Source organism: Vidua macroura, chromosome 19, assembly GCF_024509145.1.
Source record: "Vidua macroura isolate BioBank_ID:100142 chromosome 19, ASM2450914v1, whole genome shotgun sequence".
Taxonomy (NCBI): domain Eukaryota; kingdom Metazoa; phylum Chordata; class Aves; order Passeriformes; family Viduidae; genus Vidua; species Vidua macroura.
The window spans coordinates 7682688-7701740 of record NC_071589.1 but is presented as its reverse complement, the minus strand read 5'-3'; the positions used below and the strand labels follow the sequence as shown (position 1 = coordinate 7701740).

At 47.9% G+C, this 19053-nt stretch overlaps 1 protein-coding gene across 8 annotated transcripts in view; it reads right to left on the bottom strand.

Annotated features, from left to right (window-relative positions):
* The window catches only part of LOC128816782 (E3 ubiquitin-protein ligase TRIM39-like), a 52128-nt gene that overhangs the window by 9973 nt on the left and 23102 nt on the right, over positions 1-19053 (bottom strand). For 3 of the 8 annotated variants that reach the window (XM_053994689.1, XM_053994690.1, XM_053994691.1), the window contains 9 exons: positions 11290-11442; positions 10857-11024; positions 10358-10525; positions 9776-9940; positions 8927-9091; positions 7862-8026; positions 7387-7521; positions 6085-6111; positions 4348-5120 (listed from right to left, as the gene is read on the bottom strand). In XM_053994689.1, the coding sequence (XP_053850664.1) occupies positions 4561-5120; positions 6085-6111; positions 7387-7521; positions 7862-8026; positions 8927-9091; positions 9776-9940; positions 10358-10525; positions 10857-11024; positions 11290-11442 (1706 nt within the window). In that variant the 3' untranslated portion in view covers positions 4348-4560. Of the gene's footprint in view, positions 1-4347; positions 5121-5339; positions 5455-6084; positions 6112-7386; positions 7522-7861; positions 8027-8926; positions 9092-9775; positions 9941-10357; positions 10526-10856; positions 11025-11289; positions 11443-19053 lie in introns of those variants that run through there. The other 5 variants (XM_053994693.1, XM_053994694.1, XM_053994692.1 and 2 more) reach the window with 5 other exon arrangements.

The following is a 19053-nucleotide window of genomic DNA, read 5'->3' as shown; positions in this document are numbered from 1 at the left end:
ATTTGAGTCTTGCAGCTTGCAGAAATCATTGCAGATGAAAATTCTCTTAGACAGTTTCTTCTAGTTTCTTCTTTTTGCCAGCTGCTGGGTGATCTTTCTACTCTTGTGTACATCACAGACTCTAATTATCAGACCTACCCCTCAGATCACCAGAATTCACTTCACTGACAGGGAACAATAACTGACATTGCCATGTCCAGTCTTTTTTTAAACATGTCTAGGGGTGGTGATTCCACCACCTCCCTGGGCAGATGATTCCAGCACTCCTTCAGTTTTCCTGACATTTAACCTAAACTTCCCCTGGCGCAACTTAGAACTGTGTCCTCTTGTTCTGTCAGTGGTTGCCTGGGAGAAGAGACCAACCCCCACCTGACTACAACCACCTTTCAGGAAGTTGTAGAGAGTGATAAGGAAACCTTGAGGTTTTCCCGAGTAAACCCCAAATTGGATTAGATTCTGACCCTGCGGAGCAGCAAATCTTATGCCAGGATGTGGGAATCCTTGGAGCAGACTGTGGACATCCAGCTACTTAACACCACCCAGAATGTGACCTTGGAGAACCCCAGGTGAGGGAAAGGTGGGGGAGGACCCCTGGGGATGCAGGGAAGGAGGTTTGGGTGGAGTCATCATTCCATGGTGGGAGCATCTACCAGGGTTTGGTCCATTTCCTGCTGGTCTCCCAATGCTCCCACCATCTCCCAGTAGTCCCACCATTATCTCCCATTGGTTCCAGCACCTCCCAGTGGTGGAGAGACTGTCTCCTACTAGTTCTACCACCTACCACTTGTTCCACCATAATCTCCCAGCAGTCTTACCATCCTCCCCTGATCCCACCCCTCCATTTCTCCTCCACGGGGCCTACTTTTACAGTGGCCACAGCCCCCCCAGCCCTTCCATGCCCCTGCCTCCTCCAAATCCTGCCAGTTCTCCAGCCCCCATTTTGTGGTTGTGTGGTGCGGCGTTCTGCTGTCTCTCCTGGCTCCGGAGCAGCCACCATGCCCGACGGGGCACCGCGGCTCTCCCCATCCTGGTCCTGCCGCTGTTCCTGGGCGCCACACGCTCCAAGAAGGTGGGTTGGTCGTTTCTACTGCTGCACACGAGGGACCTCAATAAAGGGGGTGAAGGAAGGACCAAATTCCCCGCGGCAGGAGCCGAGAGCTGTTTATTGGTGTGTTCCCAGCTTCTGTGTTGGGGAATATGGCCGCGCGGCCCCGGCCGCGTGGAGCTTTTATGGGGGTGGAGCGGGGGGTGTCACGTGGTCTGGGGAAGCCAATAGGGGCATGGCAGGGACGGCGCTGGGGCCCAGGGCGGTCCTGGGGCTGCGGGGGTATGGTGTGGAAGGCAGGAGTCAATGGGGAGGCAGCAGGGGCGGCGCCGGGGGCCTGGGGAAACCCCGGCCACCGGGGAGGGGTAACGGCAGGAAAGGACTAACAGGAAGGAACAGGGGGGATGGGAGCCGGGCCCGCATGGTAAGGCAACCTGGGAACCGGCTACCGCAGCGGGGAAAACCCGGGGGATACACGGGGGTACACAGAATTTGCTAACACACATCAGAACCCTGATCTAAACCCAAAGTCCGGGATGCAACAGTGTGGGAGTCCTGGTCTATGTGGCCATGACCTTCACCGTGGCCATCTTCTCCTCCAGCCCCCCGGACTACCACCTGTTTCCCATGGAGCTGGGTCTGGAGCTGATCCTGCTCAAAGCTCACCTGGTCAGGTTGGAGGACAACTTCACCCACATGTCCCAGAGGGGCACTCCCCTGCCAACCAATGGCACAACTGCGTGCCACCATGTCACCCTGGACACCTGCCAAGAGCCCATCCAGGTGAGTGTTGGCCATGTCAAGGTGACAGCCACCATGTCCAACACACAGAGGTCCATTATCAGGGTGGTTCCACAGGAACGGAAGTACTCAGGGAAAGAAGCCAGAGAGAGACTGCCATCCTATGTGATACCAGAAGGGTTCATTTAATTTTTACTGTGCCTGTGAACTTTCAGCAGAGAAACAAGGCATGCAAAATTACTTTCCCGGCAAGGACAGTTGGAAGATAAGAAGAAGACATCTGGCTCAAGAATGTAGTAATAGACAAAACAAAGATTGAATCTGGGAACTTGGCATGGGATTTTGTAGTAATGGGTAGATTGTAATATGCACTCACTTGTAAAATCATGTGTGCATGAATGGTTAGAGGTATCCTTTGTGCAACCTCAGTACTGAATAAATTATGCCCTCTTTAAATTAAATTAGTGTTAAGGAGTCTTATTCCGATATTTTGGAGATTTCGTGACAGTAAATTGGAGAGCCAGCCAGAAGATCAGCCTAGAGTTTCAATGAATCTGCGGTCAACAGATCTCCAGCCAGCTCTGAAGAATTCTCAAAGAGAACCTCAGCTTCTGACCAGCAGGGACTCGAGGCAAGATCCCTGTGGTAAGTAAAGGCATCATTTAAATTATTTATCTTGGTATTATTGACAAGGGATATGAATCCCCACACAGAGTTACAGGTAAGGGGGATTTGAGTCCCTGCAAACAGGGTTTGAGTCCCTGGCTAAGCTTATCGTGGGAAGACCTCAGGGGGTCAGAGTTTCCCCTGTCTAAGGCTCAAGTCCTCAAAAAGTCCTAGGGGTTCAAGTCCCCTAGAAGGTATTAGAGGTTGTCCCGGGAGGTATCAGGAATTGTTGTATCAAGCTAAACTTGTAGTTCAAAGAAAAATCATTGTTCCACTGTCTCGTAGCACAGGCTGTGACCATCTTGACTTGGGCGGAGGAATTAAGGAAAAAAACCAGTCTCCATTTACAATTGAAATCCAGTCCTGGCCTTATCTGGAGCCACTTTTGTGGTGAAGTTTGGTTAATTCCTTTGCATTCTTTGCATTTTTCTTGAACTCTGCAAGTGTGTTTATGTGAGAGTGTTGTATTAATTTGAGTTTTCCAGCATATCAACATGGGGATGCCCGTGATATAAAAATTCATTTGCAGAGAGAGTGTTGGAGTGTGAGTGTTTGCTGTTTTGGAGTTGCTTTAGTTTTGTGTGCGTGGCTGAGATCTCATTTGTGGACTTGAAGCACCCTCTTGTGTCAGTTTTAGTGATTGCTGGTTTGGCAGTCTCCTTTCTCTTCCCTACTCCTCCTTCCATTACAAATCCAGAAATACCATTATAACTTTCAGATATAAGAGCTTGTATATTTGTAATTTTTGAAAATGGGGCTGGTTTCTTCTAAAACTAAATTGTGAGATTTCAATTCTCCATTGAAATGTATATTGAAAAACTGGAAACAGATAGGAGGAGACCCAGCAAGTAAACCTTGACTAATCCAATATGGTCATCAGTGGTGGCCAGTATACGAGCTAAACTACCAGGCTAAGTGGCCAGAGAATGGTACCTTAGTTTAGGGAGGGATAGAGGGAAATGGAATTAATTGCCTTATGTGGATTTATTCTTTTATTTGGAAAACCATCTGAAACTGCAAAAGGAGTGGCCAGTGTTCGGGTGAACCTGGGGTAAACAGAAAGTCTCTCATGGCCTGGTAATGGTAAAAGTACCTTTCTTTTTCTATCGATCTTGACGCATGGGTGACATGCCTCACCTCTTCTATATAAAGAAGATCTGGAGAGACTACTGAAGTATTTGAAACCATTCTCGAGACCCAGACTGACTAGATATACGGGTTCTGCTAGATAATCTAGTCAAATCTACAGAAAAAGAGATGGTACTCCAGACTACTAGGAGGGAGGTGAACAGTATAGACACAGAGGACAGGCTACCAGGAACTGTTGAAGAGCACTTTTCCTCCCTGGACCCCCACTGGGACCCCAATTCCAGGGAAGGGAAGGATTTCCTGGGACAATATCAAAAATGGATATTATTTGGCTTTGAACATGCAATGCCAAGGGAAGTCAATTGTTCTTAACTTTATGAGGTGAAATAACAACCTCATGAGATTCTGACTGCATCTGCAGAATGCCGAAGGGCAACTTCCAGCTGGAATTAGGTTTGAGATACACTAATATTGATCCAGAAAAAAACAGAGGAATGAAAAAAAAATACAAAAAGAAACAGGCAAAACCCACAGAGCAACAGTATCTCTAGTCAGAGAAACCAGCGGCCCAGCCAGCCAAAAAGCCTGCCCAGAAAGAAGGAGCTGCCCCTCACTTTGCCCCCAACTCTTGCTGGAAACCCTGGTTCGACTCTCATTAATCCTGATGATCCCAAAGTTGGGGGACTGGGGGGCAGGGGGCAGGTCAGCGACCACCCCACAAAACAAACAAAAAAAAACCCAAAAATTGATCAAAAAAACCGTCCCAATACAGTAATTTTTCAGGAAAATTCACAATCCACAGGAAATGCTTTTTTCATACTATCATGAAAGAAAATTTATTTCCCTTGACAACATAAAATTTCCCTCAAAAAACTTTTCATTCTGATGCATAATTTAGAAAGCTGACCACTATGACAGATTTGCCCTCTCCTTCAACACTTTTGTTCAGAAGACACAAATCAGCAGCCTGATTACAATGGGATTCAATCACAGTATTGACCTTTGAAATGCAGAGTAAACTACTCATCATCATCAGAAAACTGCAATATTGCTAGTGGCTCAGTGTCAGGCTCAGCAGCAGCAAGGCCTGTAGAAAAGAAGGGAAGGAATTTGCCTTCCTGGCTGCTGCCATCAGCAATGCTTAAAGTGTACAAAGCTACGGCCTTAAAGACATCATAAAAAGAAACCTGCTTGGCTGGGATGTCCAAGAAGATCCCAATCTTTGACAAATAGCCAGTCACAGTCAGACAGGTCCAAGGATTCATGCAGGCCAAATAATCTTGCCCATCTACACACGCAATAACCCAGAAGCCATTCTCAGGACACAGAGTCAAAGTCCCTTTGCGAGTCACAGATTCACAGGCAATGCCCAAGGCCCAGTTTCTTCTTGTCCCAACATTTACTTCCCAATAGTGTTTCCCAGAAGTGTATCCTTCCTTTGCCAACACAAACAGATGAGAATCAAATCTCTTCTCATTTCTGAGCAAGAATCTGATGACACCAGTATCTTTCACTCTCTTCCCATCCGCAGAGATTTCCAATCTGGGATGAGCCGTGTCAGCATCCAGGATGACATCTCCTGCAATGGTCAAGTCAGGCCATGAAGAGCAGAAAACACGAGCTCTGCTTTTCTGAGCCTTTCCCTTCTCTGCCTTCATCCCTCTCTCATTTGTCCTTCCCTTTCCCCACCTCCATGCTCAGGTGCACTTGGCAACCTCTTGTCTTAGGACACCTCAAGCTTCTCCCTCTCCTCCTGCCATGTCCCTTCCTGCCAGAGAGAGTGGCAGCCAGCACATACCAAATGCCAGGCACTGCTCCAGTGCTCCTGGGATTGCAGCAGGCAGCTCCAAAGAGGAGGCTGTGGTGCTCAATTTCCTCTGCCTCCATCTCTGCATTGCTGGAGGGGGGTTGGCCTGAGGAAAAGGACCAGGAGTTGGCAGCAGTTGGAATTACGTTTGGATTAACTCCTTGCCAAAGTCTGAAGGGGATTTTCAAGTTTTAAGCATGTAAGCATTTTTTTTCCTCAATAACAGGAGAGCACCAGTGTATGATACTGCTTGCACATGGATTTGAGTGGAAGAGTAGACTGCACTGCCACAAGGATAAGGGAATGTTTCTTGCCTCAGCTTTCCACATGCATCAGGGGATGGGAGGAACCCCTGGTAGGATTCAAGCAAGGTGCAATGTCACAAACTGAGGTCCTCTAGCTCAATTCTGATTGAAAGGAGAAGGAGCTGCTCCTGCTGTGGAGCAAGATCAGCTCCAGAAACTTTTCCTGAGAGGCCCAAGAGCCAAATCAGAAGTGGCAGCTGGAGCTGCAGTGGCCAGTGCAAGCCAGGAGTGCCTGCTCCCCACAGCTGAGAGGGCTCCTGACAAACACAGGCAGGGCCTTGGGCACACATAACAGCAAAAAAAGTCATCCAACCACCCTTCCCTGAGTGTGTTCTTCCCCAAAGAGCTCTCTGAGGGGGTTGGGTGTGTTTTCCAGAGCTGAAAACACTCAGGCTCTTGGGTAATCACTTCCTCATCTCACCTATGCTTACCTTTGTAGGACCGTAGGACTGGAAGGTCTGTGGGAAAGGAGAAAAGCAGGAAGTAACTGGATTTGTCAAGGCTTGCTCTAGCAATGAAGCAAAATTGGCCAACTCTCCCCCCTCAGTGACAATGAGGCCACTCTCATGCTCCCCCTACTCTGACACTGACAGTATGGTCAGACACAAGGCTCTTAGTCTTGCTGGGGTGCTGACAGCACAATCAAACAGAATGGGATTGACGATATCTCTTACACATGACAGCCATCTCCCTATCCTTCATGACACTGATGTCACGCCCATGGTCTCATATTGCCCCACCACACACACACTGTTCTCTTAACCAGTTCTACTCTCATTTCATCGAAGACTCACAGAGAAAACAGTACATCAGGGTGTGTGATAATTTTGTTTTCCAGACATGGGGCACGTGGCTTCAATTTGCTTCCTCTGAGGACCAAGGAGGACTAAAATGTGCTGTGAGATGAGCTCAGCCTCTCTTCTTTTCAGATGGGAAAGGGAGGCCAGAGGAATGGCCAGACGCTAAACTAAAAAGGAGATGGGCTTTCACAGAGAAGGACTTGCCAGGAAGCAAAGGTGACTTTCCTGCACCAGTTACCCCTGAAGACCCTTGTCAAAGTGATCGAACACTGCTGGGCCAGGGGGAAGAGGAGCAGGGCTTGCCCAAGGCCTGAGCCCCTATGTTTCATCTGGGACTCTCACATTCCTGTGGTCCTTCCCTCCCTGAAGTGTCCAACTCCCAGTGTTCTGGGGCACATGGGCTCTGGAAAAAGGAGAACAAAGACCCTCCCAGCTCAATAGAACTGGTTTGGTTGGACTGACTGCTGGAGGCTGGGGAAAGAGCACAGGTCCTGTGAGCTTTCCCAAAGGCTTGGGAAAGGCCTGATGGGCAGGATGGAGGGTTGAGATCAGCCCCCTCCATCTCTCCAAACAGCAGCTATGGGTTGTGGGAGACAACAACGTTTGTTAAGAGGAAGAGAAGTGGGGAAAGCAAGATAATACTAAGGCATGGAGGTGGGCTCCTTTACCACATATTGGGTCATAGAGAGCCCACTATATTCCCTTCAAAGACAAGGTAATGAAGAGGGACCTTGACCACCTGCAGTCATCATCTCAGTGTTCAGATGTCTTTGCAGGTGGGGACTAGGTGTAGCAAGAGCTACTTGCCAAGAAAATCTGTCCCTCTCCATCCGCTTTGAGGAGCTGTGTACAAGAAGCTCACAGAACAATTTGCCTGTAAAGCAGCTTTTGCCTTCAGAGAAATGAAGTTCTGCTGGAAAAGGCTTTTCTCACCAAAGTCATATTTTGTGGACCTCAATGTGGTCTGCAAAGTTTTTTCCAGAGTTTGAATTTCTTGGGAAAGCTGCTGGATGTCCATCAGCCGCATGGATTCCAAGACCCTTGAGGTATTTTCCTTCACTCTCCTTCCTGTAAGAGAAGACTGGTGCCAGTGGGACAGTGGTTTTGCCTCACCTGAGATGAGGTACGATACCACTAATTACACTAGACCTTTCTTCTTAGAAAGGACCAAGAACACACTGTGCTTTCACTCCCTCCAAATGTGATGGAGACAACGGACCTTAACTGACACCCAGTGCCATTTCACCATCAAAGGTGTTTCACCATCATGGGACAAAGGAGCTGCTACACAGGAAGTTCTGCCCCGTGCACCCACTCGGAAGAGGCAAAGAACTAGCTCATAGGACATTTGTAGAGCAGCTTTTGCCTTTTGAGAGATGAAGGCCTGCTGAGGAATGGCCTAGCTTACCTAGTTCATTCTTCATGTCTGCTCTTATCATCTGCAGGTCACACTGTGTGGACCCCTCCATGTTCTGGAATGCTTCCTGCAAAGTTTGCATTTGTTGGGAGAGCTGCAGAAGGTCCTTCTTCCACATGGATTCCATGGTCCTTGTATTTGCCTCCACTGTCCTTCCTGTGAAGAAAGAACCATCTCACTGGAACAGACTCCTTGCTGTCTTGAGGGGGACATTAGCAACCTGCAATCACAAGGCCTGAAAGCTCTGATTTAAATTCCCTGCCAGAGCATCTTTCCTTAGGACTCTCCTACTCCCTGCGGACCTCCCTAAAGACTTGACCAAGGCCTGCTGGGCTGCACTGAGGGCAGCACTCACCCAAATCCATCTCTCCAGACAGCATCTGTGGGCCCTGGGAAACAACGCCCTTTGTCATGAGGAAGGTGTGGTGGGACACCCCCTACCTGTCCCTCAGACTCCATTGTGGTCTCAGGAATGTTCACTGGGCCTCAGCCTTGGTCAGTGGATCCCGAGATTAGATATGGGCCCTGTGCCTGCCCAGGGAAAGATCCCTGGACATCTGGCAGAGAGTGCCAGGTGCTGCCAGTGCCCTCCCCTGCCCCCACCTCATGCACTGGCCAGGGAGATGCTCCCAAGCTGAGCAGGTGAGCATGGGGAAGGGCTCACCATGGGCACAGACACGCAGGATGTGTACAGCTCGGCTTTGGCCAGCGTGGCACCAGGAGTGGGGCTGTAGCAGAAGGGCAGTGGGGAAAGGGACAGAGACAGGGACAAGGGTTCAAGGGGAAACCTTAACGAGTATCAGACAGTGAAAGAAGTCAGATTTCAAACTCTCTTCAAGGACAAGGGAGAGAAGAGGGACCTTGAGCTCCTGCAGTGAACACTTTAGCATGGAGGTGTTCCAGTGGCATGGATGACAAATCTATTACCCATGTGAGGACTGTCCTTCCCCATCCCCTTTGAGGAGCTGTGGAGGATGTCCTCACAGGAAAGTTTGCCTGTAAAGCAGTTTTTGCCTTTTGAGAGATGAAGGCCTGCTGAGGAATGGCCTAGCTTACCTAGTTCATTCTTCATGTCTGCTCTTATCATCTGCAGGTCACACTGTGTGGACCCCTCCATGTTCTGGAATGCTTCCTGCAAAGTTTGCATTTGTTGGGAGAGCTGCAGAAGGTCCTTCTTCCACATGGATTCCATGGTCCTTGTATTTGCCTCCACTGTCCTTCCTGTGAAGAAAGAACCATCTCACTGGAACAGACTCCTTGCTGTCTTGAGGGGGACATTAGCAACCTGCAATCACAAGGCCTGAAAGCTCTGATTTAAATTCCCTGCCAGAGCATCTTTCCTTAGGACTCTCCTACTCCCTGCGGACCTCCCTAAAGACTTGACCAAGGCCTGCTGGGCTGCACTGAGGGCAGCACTCACCCAAATCCATCTCTCCAGACAGCATCTGTGGGCCCTGGGAAACAACGCCCTTTGTCATGAGGAAGGTGTGGTGGGACACCCCCTACCTGTCCCTCAAACTCCATTGTGGTCTCAGGAATGTTCACTGGGCCTCAGCCTTGGTCAGTGGATCCCGAGATTAGACATGGGCCCTGTGCCTGCCCAGGGAAAGATCCCTGGACATCTGGCAGAGAGTGCCAGGTGCTGCCAGTGCCCTCCCCTGCCCCCACCTCATGCACTGGCCAGGGAGATGCTCCCAAGCTGAGCAGGTGAGCATGGGGAAGGGCTCTTCAACCTCTTGGAGGTGTTTCAGTGTCATGGAGCAGAAAAGCTGGTTTGCCATGTAAAGGCTCTCGTTCTTCATTCACTTTGAGGAATCTGTGGACAATGAGTTCACAGGACTCTTTGCCTGTGCACTCTTTTTTCTTCAGAGGAATGAAAGCCTGCTGCTGAATGGCCTAGTTTACCTAGGTCATGCTCCAAGTCTGTTCTGATCATCTGAAGGTCATGCTGTGTGGTCTCATATGTGTTCTGGAAATTTTCCTGCAGAGTTTGAATTTGTTGGGAGGTTTCATGATGGTCCTTCTCCAGCCTGGATTCTAAGGTGCTTGTTTTTGCCTCCACTGTCCCTCCTGAGAAGAAAGAACATTTTCATTGGGACAAAGTAATGGTTTTCTTGAGGGAGAAACCATTGATCTGTAATGACGATGCCCAAAAGCTCTGATATAAAATCCCTGTCAAGGCATCTCTCAGGGCTCTCTTAGGCTTCTCCCACTCCCTGTGGGTCTTCCTAATGCCTTGACCAAGGGAGCATGGAGGGCAGGAATGATCCCACTCTATCTATCCAAAGAGTACTCTTGGCAGGTAATACTCTTTGTCACGAGGACTGTGTGGTGCCACAGAGCACAAATACTGTTTCCCGTTTGAGGGCTGTCTTTCCCCATCCCCCTTGAGGAGATGTGGTGGACAAGTTCACAGGACAGTTTGCCTGTAAGGCAGCCTTTGCCTTCAGAAGTATGAAGGCCTGTTGTGGAAATGCTTCTGCTCACCTACTTTGTTCTCCAGGTCTGTTCTGATCATTTGAAGGTCACACTGTATGGCAACCTTCATATTCTGGAAAGTTTGCTTCAGAGTTTGAATTTGTTGGGAGAGCTGCAGAAGGTCCTTCTGCCACATGTATGCTATATTCCCTCTGACATTTGCCTCCAGTGTCTTTCCTGCAAAAAAGACTGGTGTCACTGGGAAAATTATTTTTCTCCCTTGAGGTGAGGTCTTGTCCCACTAATGACACAAAACTTTCCTCTTAAAAAGGACCGAGGAGATGTTGTTCTTTCACTCCCTTCTACAACAAGGGAGAGAAGAGGGACCTTGACCATCTCCAGTTGCCACCTCAGCATCAAAGGTGTTCCACATGACTGGGATATAACTACCAAGGAAGTTCTGCCCATTCTGACAAAAGGCAAAGGATTAACTCACAGGTCAGTTTACCTGTAGGGCCAGATTGACCTTCAGAGAGATGAAGGCCTGCTGGGGAATGGTCCTGCTCACCTAGTTCATCCTTCAGGTCTGTTCTGATCACCTGAAGGTCACGCTGTGTGTACACATGGGTGTTTTGAAAAGCTTTCTGCAGAGTTTGAACTTGTTGGGACACTTCATGGAGGTCCTTCTTCCACATAGATTCCAGAGTGTTTGTAGTATTTGCCTCTATTGTTAATCCTATAAAGAAAGAACAGTATCATTGGGACACTCTCATTACCTTCTTGAGGGAAAGAGCAGTGTCCTGATTTAATTTCACTGCCAGAGTGTCTCTTCAGGTTTTCCCCTTGAGTATTCTTGATCAAAACAGCTATTCCCTACATAAGATTGTACTTCTCCATCTGCTTTGAGGAGCTGTGGTGGGCGATCACACAGGACAGTTTGCCTGTAGAGCAGCTTTTGCCTCCAGGGAGAAGGCAGCCTGCTGGAGAATAGCCCTGCTCACCTAGTTCATTCTCCAGGTCTGTTCTGAGGAGCTGAATATCACGCTGTGTGGACTCCTGCTCATTCTGGAAAACTTCCTGCAGAGTCTGAATTTTTTGGTAGAGGTGCTGGTGGTTCTTCAGCCAAACAGTTTCCAGGGAGTCCACTCTCCTTCCTGTGAAAAAAGACTGGTGTCACAGAGATAATGATTTTTCCTCCCCTGAGGCAAGGTCTTGTTCCACTAGTGACATAGGCCTTTCCTCCTAGAAAAGACCAAGAAGACACTGTTCTTTCACTACCTTCAAGGACACTGGAGAGAAGAGGGACCTTGACCACCTCCAGTTGCCATCTCAGCAATCAAAGGTGTTCCACTGGCATGGGACATAAGAGCTGCTCCCAAGGCAGTTCTGCACAAGGCACACACTCCAAGGGCTAACTCATAAGTCACTTTGATTGTGGAGCAGAGTTTGCTTCCAAAAAGATAAAGGCCTGGTGGGGAATGACCCTGCTTATCTGTTTTTTTTTTTTTTTTCTTTTTCTTTCTTTATGCAGGGAGGGCACAAGAAATTCAATGCTGTTTCCTCATGTCCTCATTTGTGACATGGAAACTTTTTTCTACTACAGTTTTTACCTGTTGACAGGAGTCTCAGCACAACTGTGAGCCCTTCTAAACATGAGCTTGCAGCTCTTGTGCTGCTGGTGAGAAATACTGAAAGGAACCCCATTGCCTTATCACTCCCCAATGGTCTGGCCACAGGGGAGAGCCCAGGCCATGCTAATTGCCAAGTGTTCCTTGAGCAAAGAACATTCCTCTGCCAGCATCTCAGCTGGAAAGAGAGGGAATGGGAGAAAAGCTGGCCTTAGACCCCAGGGAGGATGAGATCCAGAAGAGTCCAGGCTGTCCTGGTCAGTGCTGGGAAAAGCCCACTGTTGGGGCAGCTCTGCACCCTGGGAACCTGGAGTCCTGAGCATCTGCATGGGGATGGGAAATGTAACAAAGGACTTGTTGGAGGCCTGTGGAAGTGGGAATCTGTGGAGGGGTGAGATTGTTTGATCTCACTGCACTAGACTCTCATGCATCTTCTTCTTGCTTGGCAGAGGTTTTTTTCCAAGTATTGTGGGTATGTCCTGGCACTAATACATCAGAGAAGCCTAATGGAAAGGCTTCTCTTTGTGTGAGTGGAGGTCTCATAGAACCTCCCCTTGGTCATCTGTTGATAGTCTGACAAGAGAATGAGTCTCATAGACATGCAGAATTGCAGAGTCAAACCATCAAACAATGGTTTGGGTTTTAAGAGACCTTATAGATTCTCTCTTTCCAACCCATCATCATCTCTTTCCAACCTTCCACTAGATCACATTGCTCCAAGCCCTAAACAACCCAGCCTTGAACCCTTCCAGGGATGAGGCATCCATAGCTCCTACAGCAATCTGTGCCAGGGCTTTACCACCCTCACAGGGAAGACTTTCTTCCTATTATCTGATTTAAATCTACACTCCTACAGCTTAAAATCCATTCCACCTTGTCCTAGTAATCTGTGCCCTTGTAAGAAGTCCCTCTCCAGCCTCCTTGTAAGCCACCTTTAGCTACTGGAAAGATGTCAGAGACTGGGCAAGTTTAGTGTCTCGAGCCAATGCTTTTCTGTGTGTCCGTATATGTGTCTGTGTCTCTGCGTCTCCATGTCTGTCTGTCTCTGTGTGCATGCCTGTGTGCTTCCGTGTCTGTGTGTCTCTGTCTGTGTCTCTGTGTCCGTGTCTCTGTGTCCGTGTCTCTTGTCTGTGCATGTGTCTGTGAGTGTCTGTGTGTCTGTGCGTGCCTATGTGTCTGTCTGTATCTCTGTGTTTGTGTGTCTGTGTGTCTCTGTGTGTGTTTGTGTGTCTGGGTGTCTGTGTGTCTCTGTGTGTGTCTGTGTGTCTTTCTGTGTGTGTCTGTGTATGTGTCTGTGCATGTGTCTGTGTGTCTCTGTGTCCATGTGTGTGTGTGTCTGTGTGTCTCTCTGTCTCTGTCTGTATGTGTCTGTGTGTATGTGTCTGTCTGTATCCATCTGTTTGTATGTGTGTGTCTCTGTGTGTGTCTGTCTGTAGGTCTGTGTGTGTCTATGTGTGTGTGTCTGTGTTTGTGTTTCTGTCTGTGTCTGTGTGTGTCTGTGTGTGTTTGGATGCAGGTCAGGCCTTTATTTCCAGTGAGACAGTGCCCCACCCCCAGACCCTTCAGATTGACTGAGCTGTCAATCAATCAAACAGCAGGGGGAATTTCCTGCTCAGCCTCTGATTGGCTGAGGTTCCAGAAATCCCATCTAGGCGGTAGGCCCACAAAGTGCCAAGGGATTAAAAGGGATGACCATCCAGTACCAAGCCATCTGGCCCTGCTGCCTTTTTTGGGGTTCTGATCTTATCCACACCAGAACCCTATGAGTTGGTAGCTATGTCTGTGTTTTTTCTATATCTTTTCTGTCTTTCTCTCTGTCTTATCCTAATTCTCTTTTCATGGAACTTTGTGGGTAACTTCATATCTTAAAGATTTAACAGTTTCTAGGTTAAATGGGCTAAGTTAATGAAGTTGCTATCAAATTAATGCTAAGTAATGCTATTATAAGTGGTTTCATATTGAATTTCATGTTGTATTTAATCCTTTTGCCAAAACTTGCTTGATCTTCTATATTTTTGCACTAAACTTTTGTGAGATTTTCAGCTCTTAAGAATATCTGGTGGGGATTGATTTCTCCTTTGTGCTAGCTAGAATCAAAGAACCTTGAGTTTAACCCCTGGATTTAAGTATCCAGGGTGTAACAAAGGGTCTCTAAAGTCTGCCTGGAGCCTTCTCTGCTTCCATTGTTTGTCATAACTACCATAGGCAATGAATATGGACCATTCTAGATACACCAGGTGGGTGCTCCTGATGCAGCAGAACAGCTGACAAGACACCAACCCTGCTGCTCTGGAAGACATCTAAGACAGATAGAACCCATAATCATAGATAAAATGAACTCAGCAGACATCTTAGCTGCCAGGCTAAAGAAAAAGGACTTTCACACTGTTGGGGTCTTGCCAACCTGACCCCTACGGGATGTCTATTTACTATGGAGATCATACATATGTTTGTATACTTATCTATACAAACATACTTCACATATATATGTGAATGTTTATGTATATATGTTGGAGGGTGTAGGACATGTGAATGAGTAGATGGCATAGATTAAGTGGTGGAAAATGTCCTGGTTTTTGCAGTGGCTGGGAAAGGGGCATGACCAGGACCCTAATGTGATTTGTTACAAACTCACATCATTGGCAGGGGGTGGGGGAAGCGGAAACCAACACTGTCTCTTCCGGAGAAAAGGAGTTCCTTCTGGTCAAGAAGAAAGGGCAGGGGGGGAAGTCATCCTATATTTGTTTATTGTCATGGGATCCTTGGTGTGGATTTTGCATACAAATGACTCTCTCTTTTGTATACTCCCGTTATTAATATTGTTGGGTTTTTTCCTTATCGCTGATTCCAGTAAATTGTTCTTATCTAAAACCATGATCTTCACTTTTTGTGCCTCCAGTTCTCAACTCCATCCTGTAGCAGCAGGAAGAGAGAAGGAATAGGCGACTGAGAGTATGGTGTGTCGTTAGGGAGAGTCTCAGTGGGAGCAGTGAACTGGGGAGTTCCATTCCTAAACCACAACACAGACACAAATGGAGATGAGGCTGACGGCACAGAGCTTGAGAGATGCAACTGGTGTGAGGCCAGTACAGCTTTTGGGGAGCGGTCAGTCCTGCCTTGTCATGAGCAATGAGGTGCTGGTTTGGGCCCTTGGCCATGACACTCTGCCACAGGTTCCTGAGGCTTGGCAGGGTCCTGCTTCAGCTCCCACCCAGGAAGGAAAACCAAGTCCACAAAAGCCCCCCAGAAAGGACTGAGCATGGCTGTGCCCTCAGACACCACAGAGCTGGAACTCCTGGCACTGGACTAGGTAAATGAGACCTCTCCCAGCCATGGCTGCAGAGATCTCTGGACTGGCTTTTGCCAAGGTGGGAGGCACCACTAGCACTTCTAGGAAAAAAGGTCCAGATCTGATGAATGAGCTCCATTAGAAGCACTGGGGAGAACGAGACCAATGGAGGCAGAGGAAGGGACCCTTCTAATTCACCCCAGGAAAAGTACCCCAATCCCATCCTCCTTCCTCCTCTTGCCTGTAGATACCATGGTCCACCCAAACTCTCAACTGCATGTGGAGGCATCTCCCTTCTGCCTCTGGAAGACAGATGGCAAAATTCTACCTGCAGGACAACTCAAAAGAATTTGAGCTGAGTGGAAGTTAATGCATCTGTGAACCAGAAGTAGACTACATGGTATTTCATCCTATTTGTCAGAGAGTAGTCTTACAAGAGGCTGAGAAATTACATCCTGCAGCCTCACTTCTAAGAACATGAGGTCCTGTGAACCAAGAGGCCTTACCTCGAAATACCAGAACAGAACCAGCAGCCAATGTGAGAAGGAATAAAAAGAGTTGTATCCAGGAGGCAGAGACATCTGCAGTATATTGATGACATCATTGTGTGGGGGAAGACGGCAGCAGAAGTGTTTCAGAAAGGAGAGAAAATAATCCAGATTCTCCTGAAAGCCAGCTTTACCATCAAGAAGAATAAAGTCAAGGGACCTGCTTGAGAGATCCAGTTCCTGGTAGTGAAGTGGCAAGATGGACGGCGTCAGATTCCCACCAATGTCACCAACAAGATCACAGCAATGTCTCCACCAACCAGCAAGAAGGAAACACAAGCTTTCCAAGGTGCCATAGATTTTTGGAGAATGCATATTCCTGAGTACAGCCAGATTGTGAGCCCTCTCTACCTGGTTACCCGCAAGAAGAATACTTTCCACTGGGGCCCTGAACAGCAACAAGCCTTTGCCCAGATCAAGCAGGAGACTGCTCATGCAGTAGCCCTTGTCCCAGTCAGGACAGGACCAGATGTGAAGAACAGGCTCTACTCTGCAGCCAGGAGCCATGGTTTGTCCTGGAGCCTTTGGCAGAAGGTGCCTGATGAGACTTGAGGCTGACCATTAGCATTTTGGAGTCGAAGCTACAGAGGGTCTGAAGCCAACTATACTCCAACAGAGAAGGAAATTTTAGCAGCCTATGAAGGAGTCCAAGCCGCCTCAGAGGTGATTGGTACTGAAGTACAACTCCTCCTAGCCCCCTGACTACCAGTACTGGGGTGGGTGTTCAGAGGAAAGGTTCCCTGTACCCACCATGCCACCAATGCTACATGGAGCAAGTGGATTTCTCTTATCACACAGCGAGCCCAGACTGGAAAACTGAATCGCCCTGGGATTTAGGAGATAATTACAAACTAGCCAGAAGGTGAAAACGTTAGTCTCACTGATGAAGAGGAACAAGAACAAGTGACACATGCTGAAGAAGCTCCACCATATAACCAACTTCTAGAAGAAGAACCACGCTACACTCATTTTACTGATGGTTGTTGCCGCATTGTAGGGATGAACCGGAAGTGGAAAGCAGCGGTATGGAGCCCCACACAACAGGTCGCAGAGGCCACCTAAAGGAGAAGGTGGATCAAGTCAACTTGCTGAACTCAAAGCTGTCCAACTGGCCCTAGACATTGCAGAAAGGGAGAAGTGGCCAAAGCTCTACCTCTACACTGATTCATGGATGGTAGCCAATGCTCAGTGGAGAGGGCTGGAAAAGTGGAAAAAGGCTAATTGGCAACATAGAGGAAAACCAATTTGGGCTGCTGAAGAGGTGAAAGACATCACTACCAGCCTAGAGAAACTGCCTGTGAAAGTTCACCATGTAGATGCCCATGTCCCCAAGAGTAGAGCCAATGAGAAGCACCAAAACAATCAGCAGGTAGATCAGGCTGCAAAGATAGGGGTGTCAAAGAAAGACTTGGATTGGCAACACAAGGGGGAGTTGTTCCTAGCACGATGGGCTCATGATGCCTCAGGCCATCAGGGTAGAGATGCCACTTTTAAGTGGGCACAAGACCGAGGGGTGGATTTAACCATGGACAGTATTTCTCAGGTTATTCATGACTGTGAGACGTGTGCTGTGATCAAGCAAGCCAAGCGAGTGAAGCCCTTATGGTATGGTGGACGGTGGTCCAAGTACAGGTATGTGGAGTCCTGGCAGACTGACTACATCACGCTGCCCCAGACACGCCAAGGCTAGCATTATGTGCTCACAATGGTAGAACCCACCACAGGATAGTTGGAAACCTACCCTGTGTCTCATGCTATGGCCCATAACACCATCCTGGACCTTGAAAAGCAGGTCCTTTGGAGGCATGGTTCCCTGAGAGGATTGAGTCAGACAATGGGACTCATTTTAAGAACAGCCTTATCAACTCCTGGGCTAGGGAACATGGCATTGAGTGGGTGTACCATATCCCCTACCATGCACCAGCTGCAGGCAAAGTGGAGAGGTACAATGGACTGTTAAAAACCACCTTGAAAGCACTGGGTGGGGGATCTTTCAAAAATTGGGAGCAGCATTTGGCAAAAGCCACCTGGTTAGTTAACACCCAAGGCTCTATCAATCGAGTGGGCCCTGCCCAATCTGAGCCTTTGCCTATAGTAGATAGAGACAAAGTCCCAGTGGTACATGTCAGAGGTCTGTTACGGAAGACAGTGTGGATCAATTCTGCCTCGAGTACAGACAAACCCATTTGTGGGGCTGTCTTTGCTCAGGGACCAGGTTTTACATGGTAGATAATGCAGACAGATGGAACAACACAATGTGTATTTCAGGGAGGTCTGACTTTTGGGTGAGAACTATGTGTAAATATCACTGTTTGCTGAATGTTACTGCCATTGTCTGTGTATAGCTGGATATTGGATGTATAATCTATGTGTTTGTAGGGTTAGAATATATATATATTAGTTTTAGTAGTAAGCTGATGATATGGGGATAAGGGGTGGAATGTCCTAGGTTGACTGTATGATGCTTTTATCCCCAGTCGTCTGTTCTGTGTATGCTGAATAATAAGTTTTGCACCTTTAAGACTTGTTCCAGGAGTGAAGGGGAGAGAAGAAGCGCGGAGTTTGTTTTCAGAAACAGCACTCACTCCTCCACATTCCTGCTCCTGGACAATGTTGTCTGCGGATAGACAGACAGCAAGACAGAGCTCTCCTTTGCTTTTTAGTTAGTTTTAGCTAGCTGAAGCCAAGAATTTCCCTGGACTGTGTCTTTTCCTTTTCTTTGGACCGGCTCAAACCTGCTCTGGACTGAACACCCAGAAGAGCACCGGCAGCTTGCACCTGTGGTCCAGCGGGCCGGACCTGGGCCGCGGCATTTCCAGCGCCAGAGGGACTGATAAGTGACTGAGTGAGCCAAGCTGCAGCCCAGGGCGGGGGGATTTTTCTGAGTTTGTCTCTTTTGGAGTGGCAAGAAGTTTTATTGTTTAATATTGTTTAGGTTTTCTTGTTTAATAAACAGTTTTTTCCACTTTTCTCCAAGGAGGTATTTTTTTCCTGAACCGGTTGTGGGGAGGGGCCAATTGAATCTGCTTTCTAGAGGAACCCCTTTGGGGATTCTCTCCTGCCCTGAACCAGGACAGAAGTTTACATGAAGCTGACTTCTGTTAAAATCCACTAATTTAAATAGTTGTTTTGTTACAGAGATATGATGGAACCAACTGAAGAAACTATGGTGAAACATTGGTAAATACCTGTTTAAAGATATAAAATAGTAAGTTGTCCAAAATATGTGTAGATACAGCTTGTTAGACCCTTGATTTCATCAACAATTCTATAGGTGTAAGTGCTTTGCACTAGTTAATT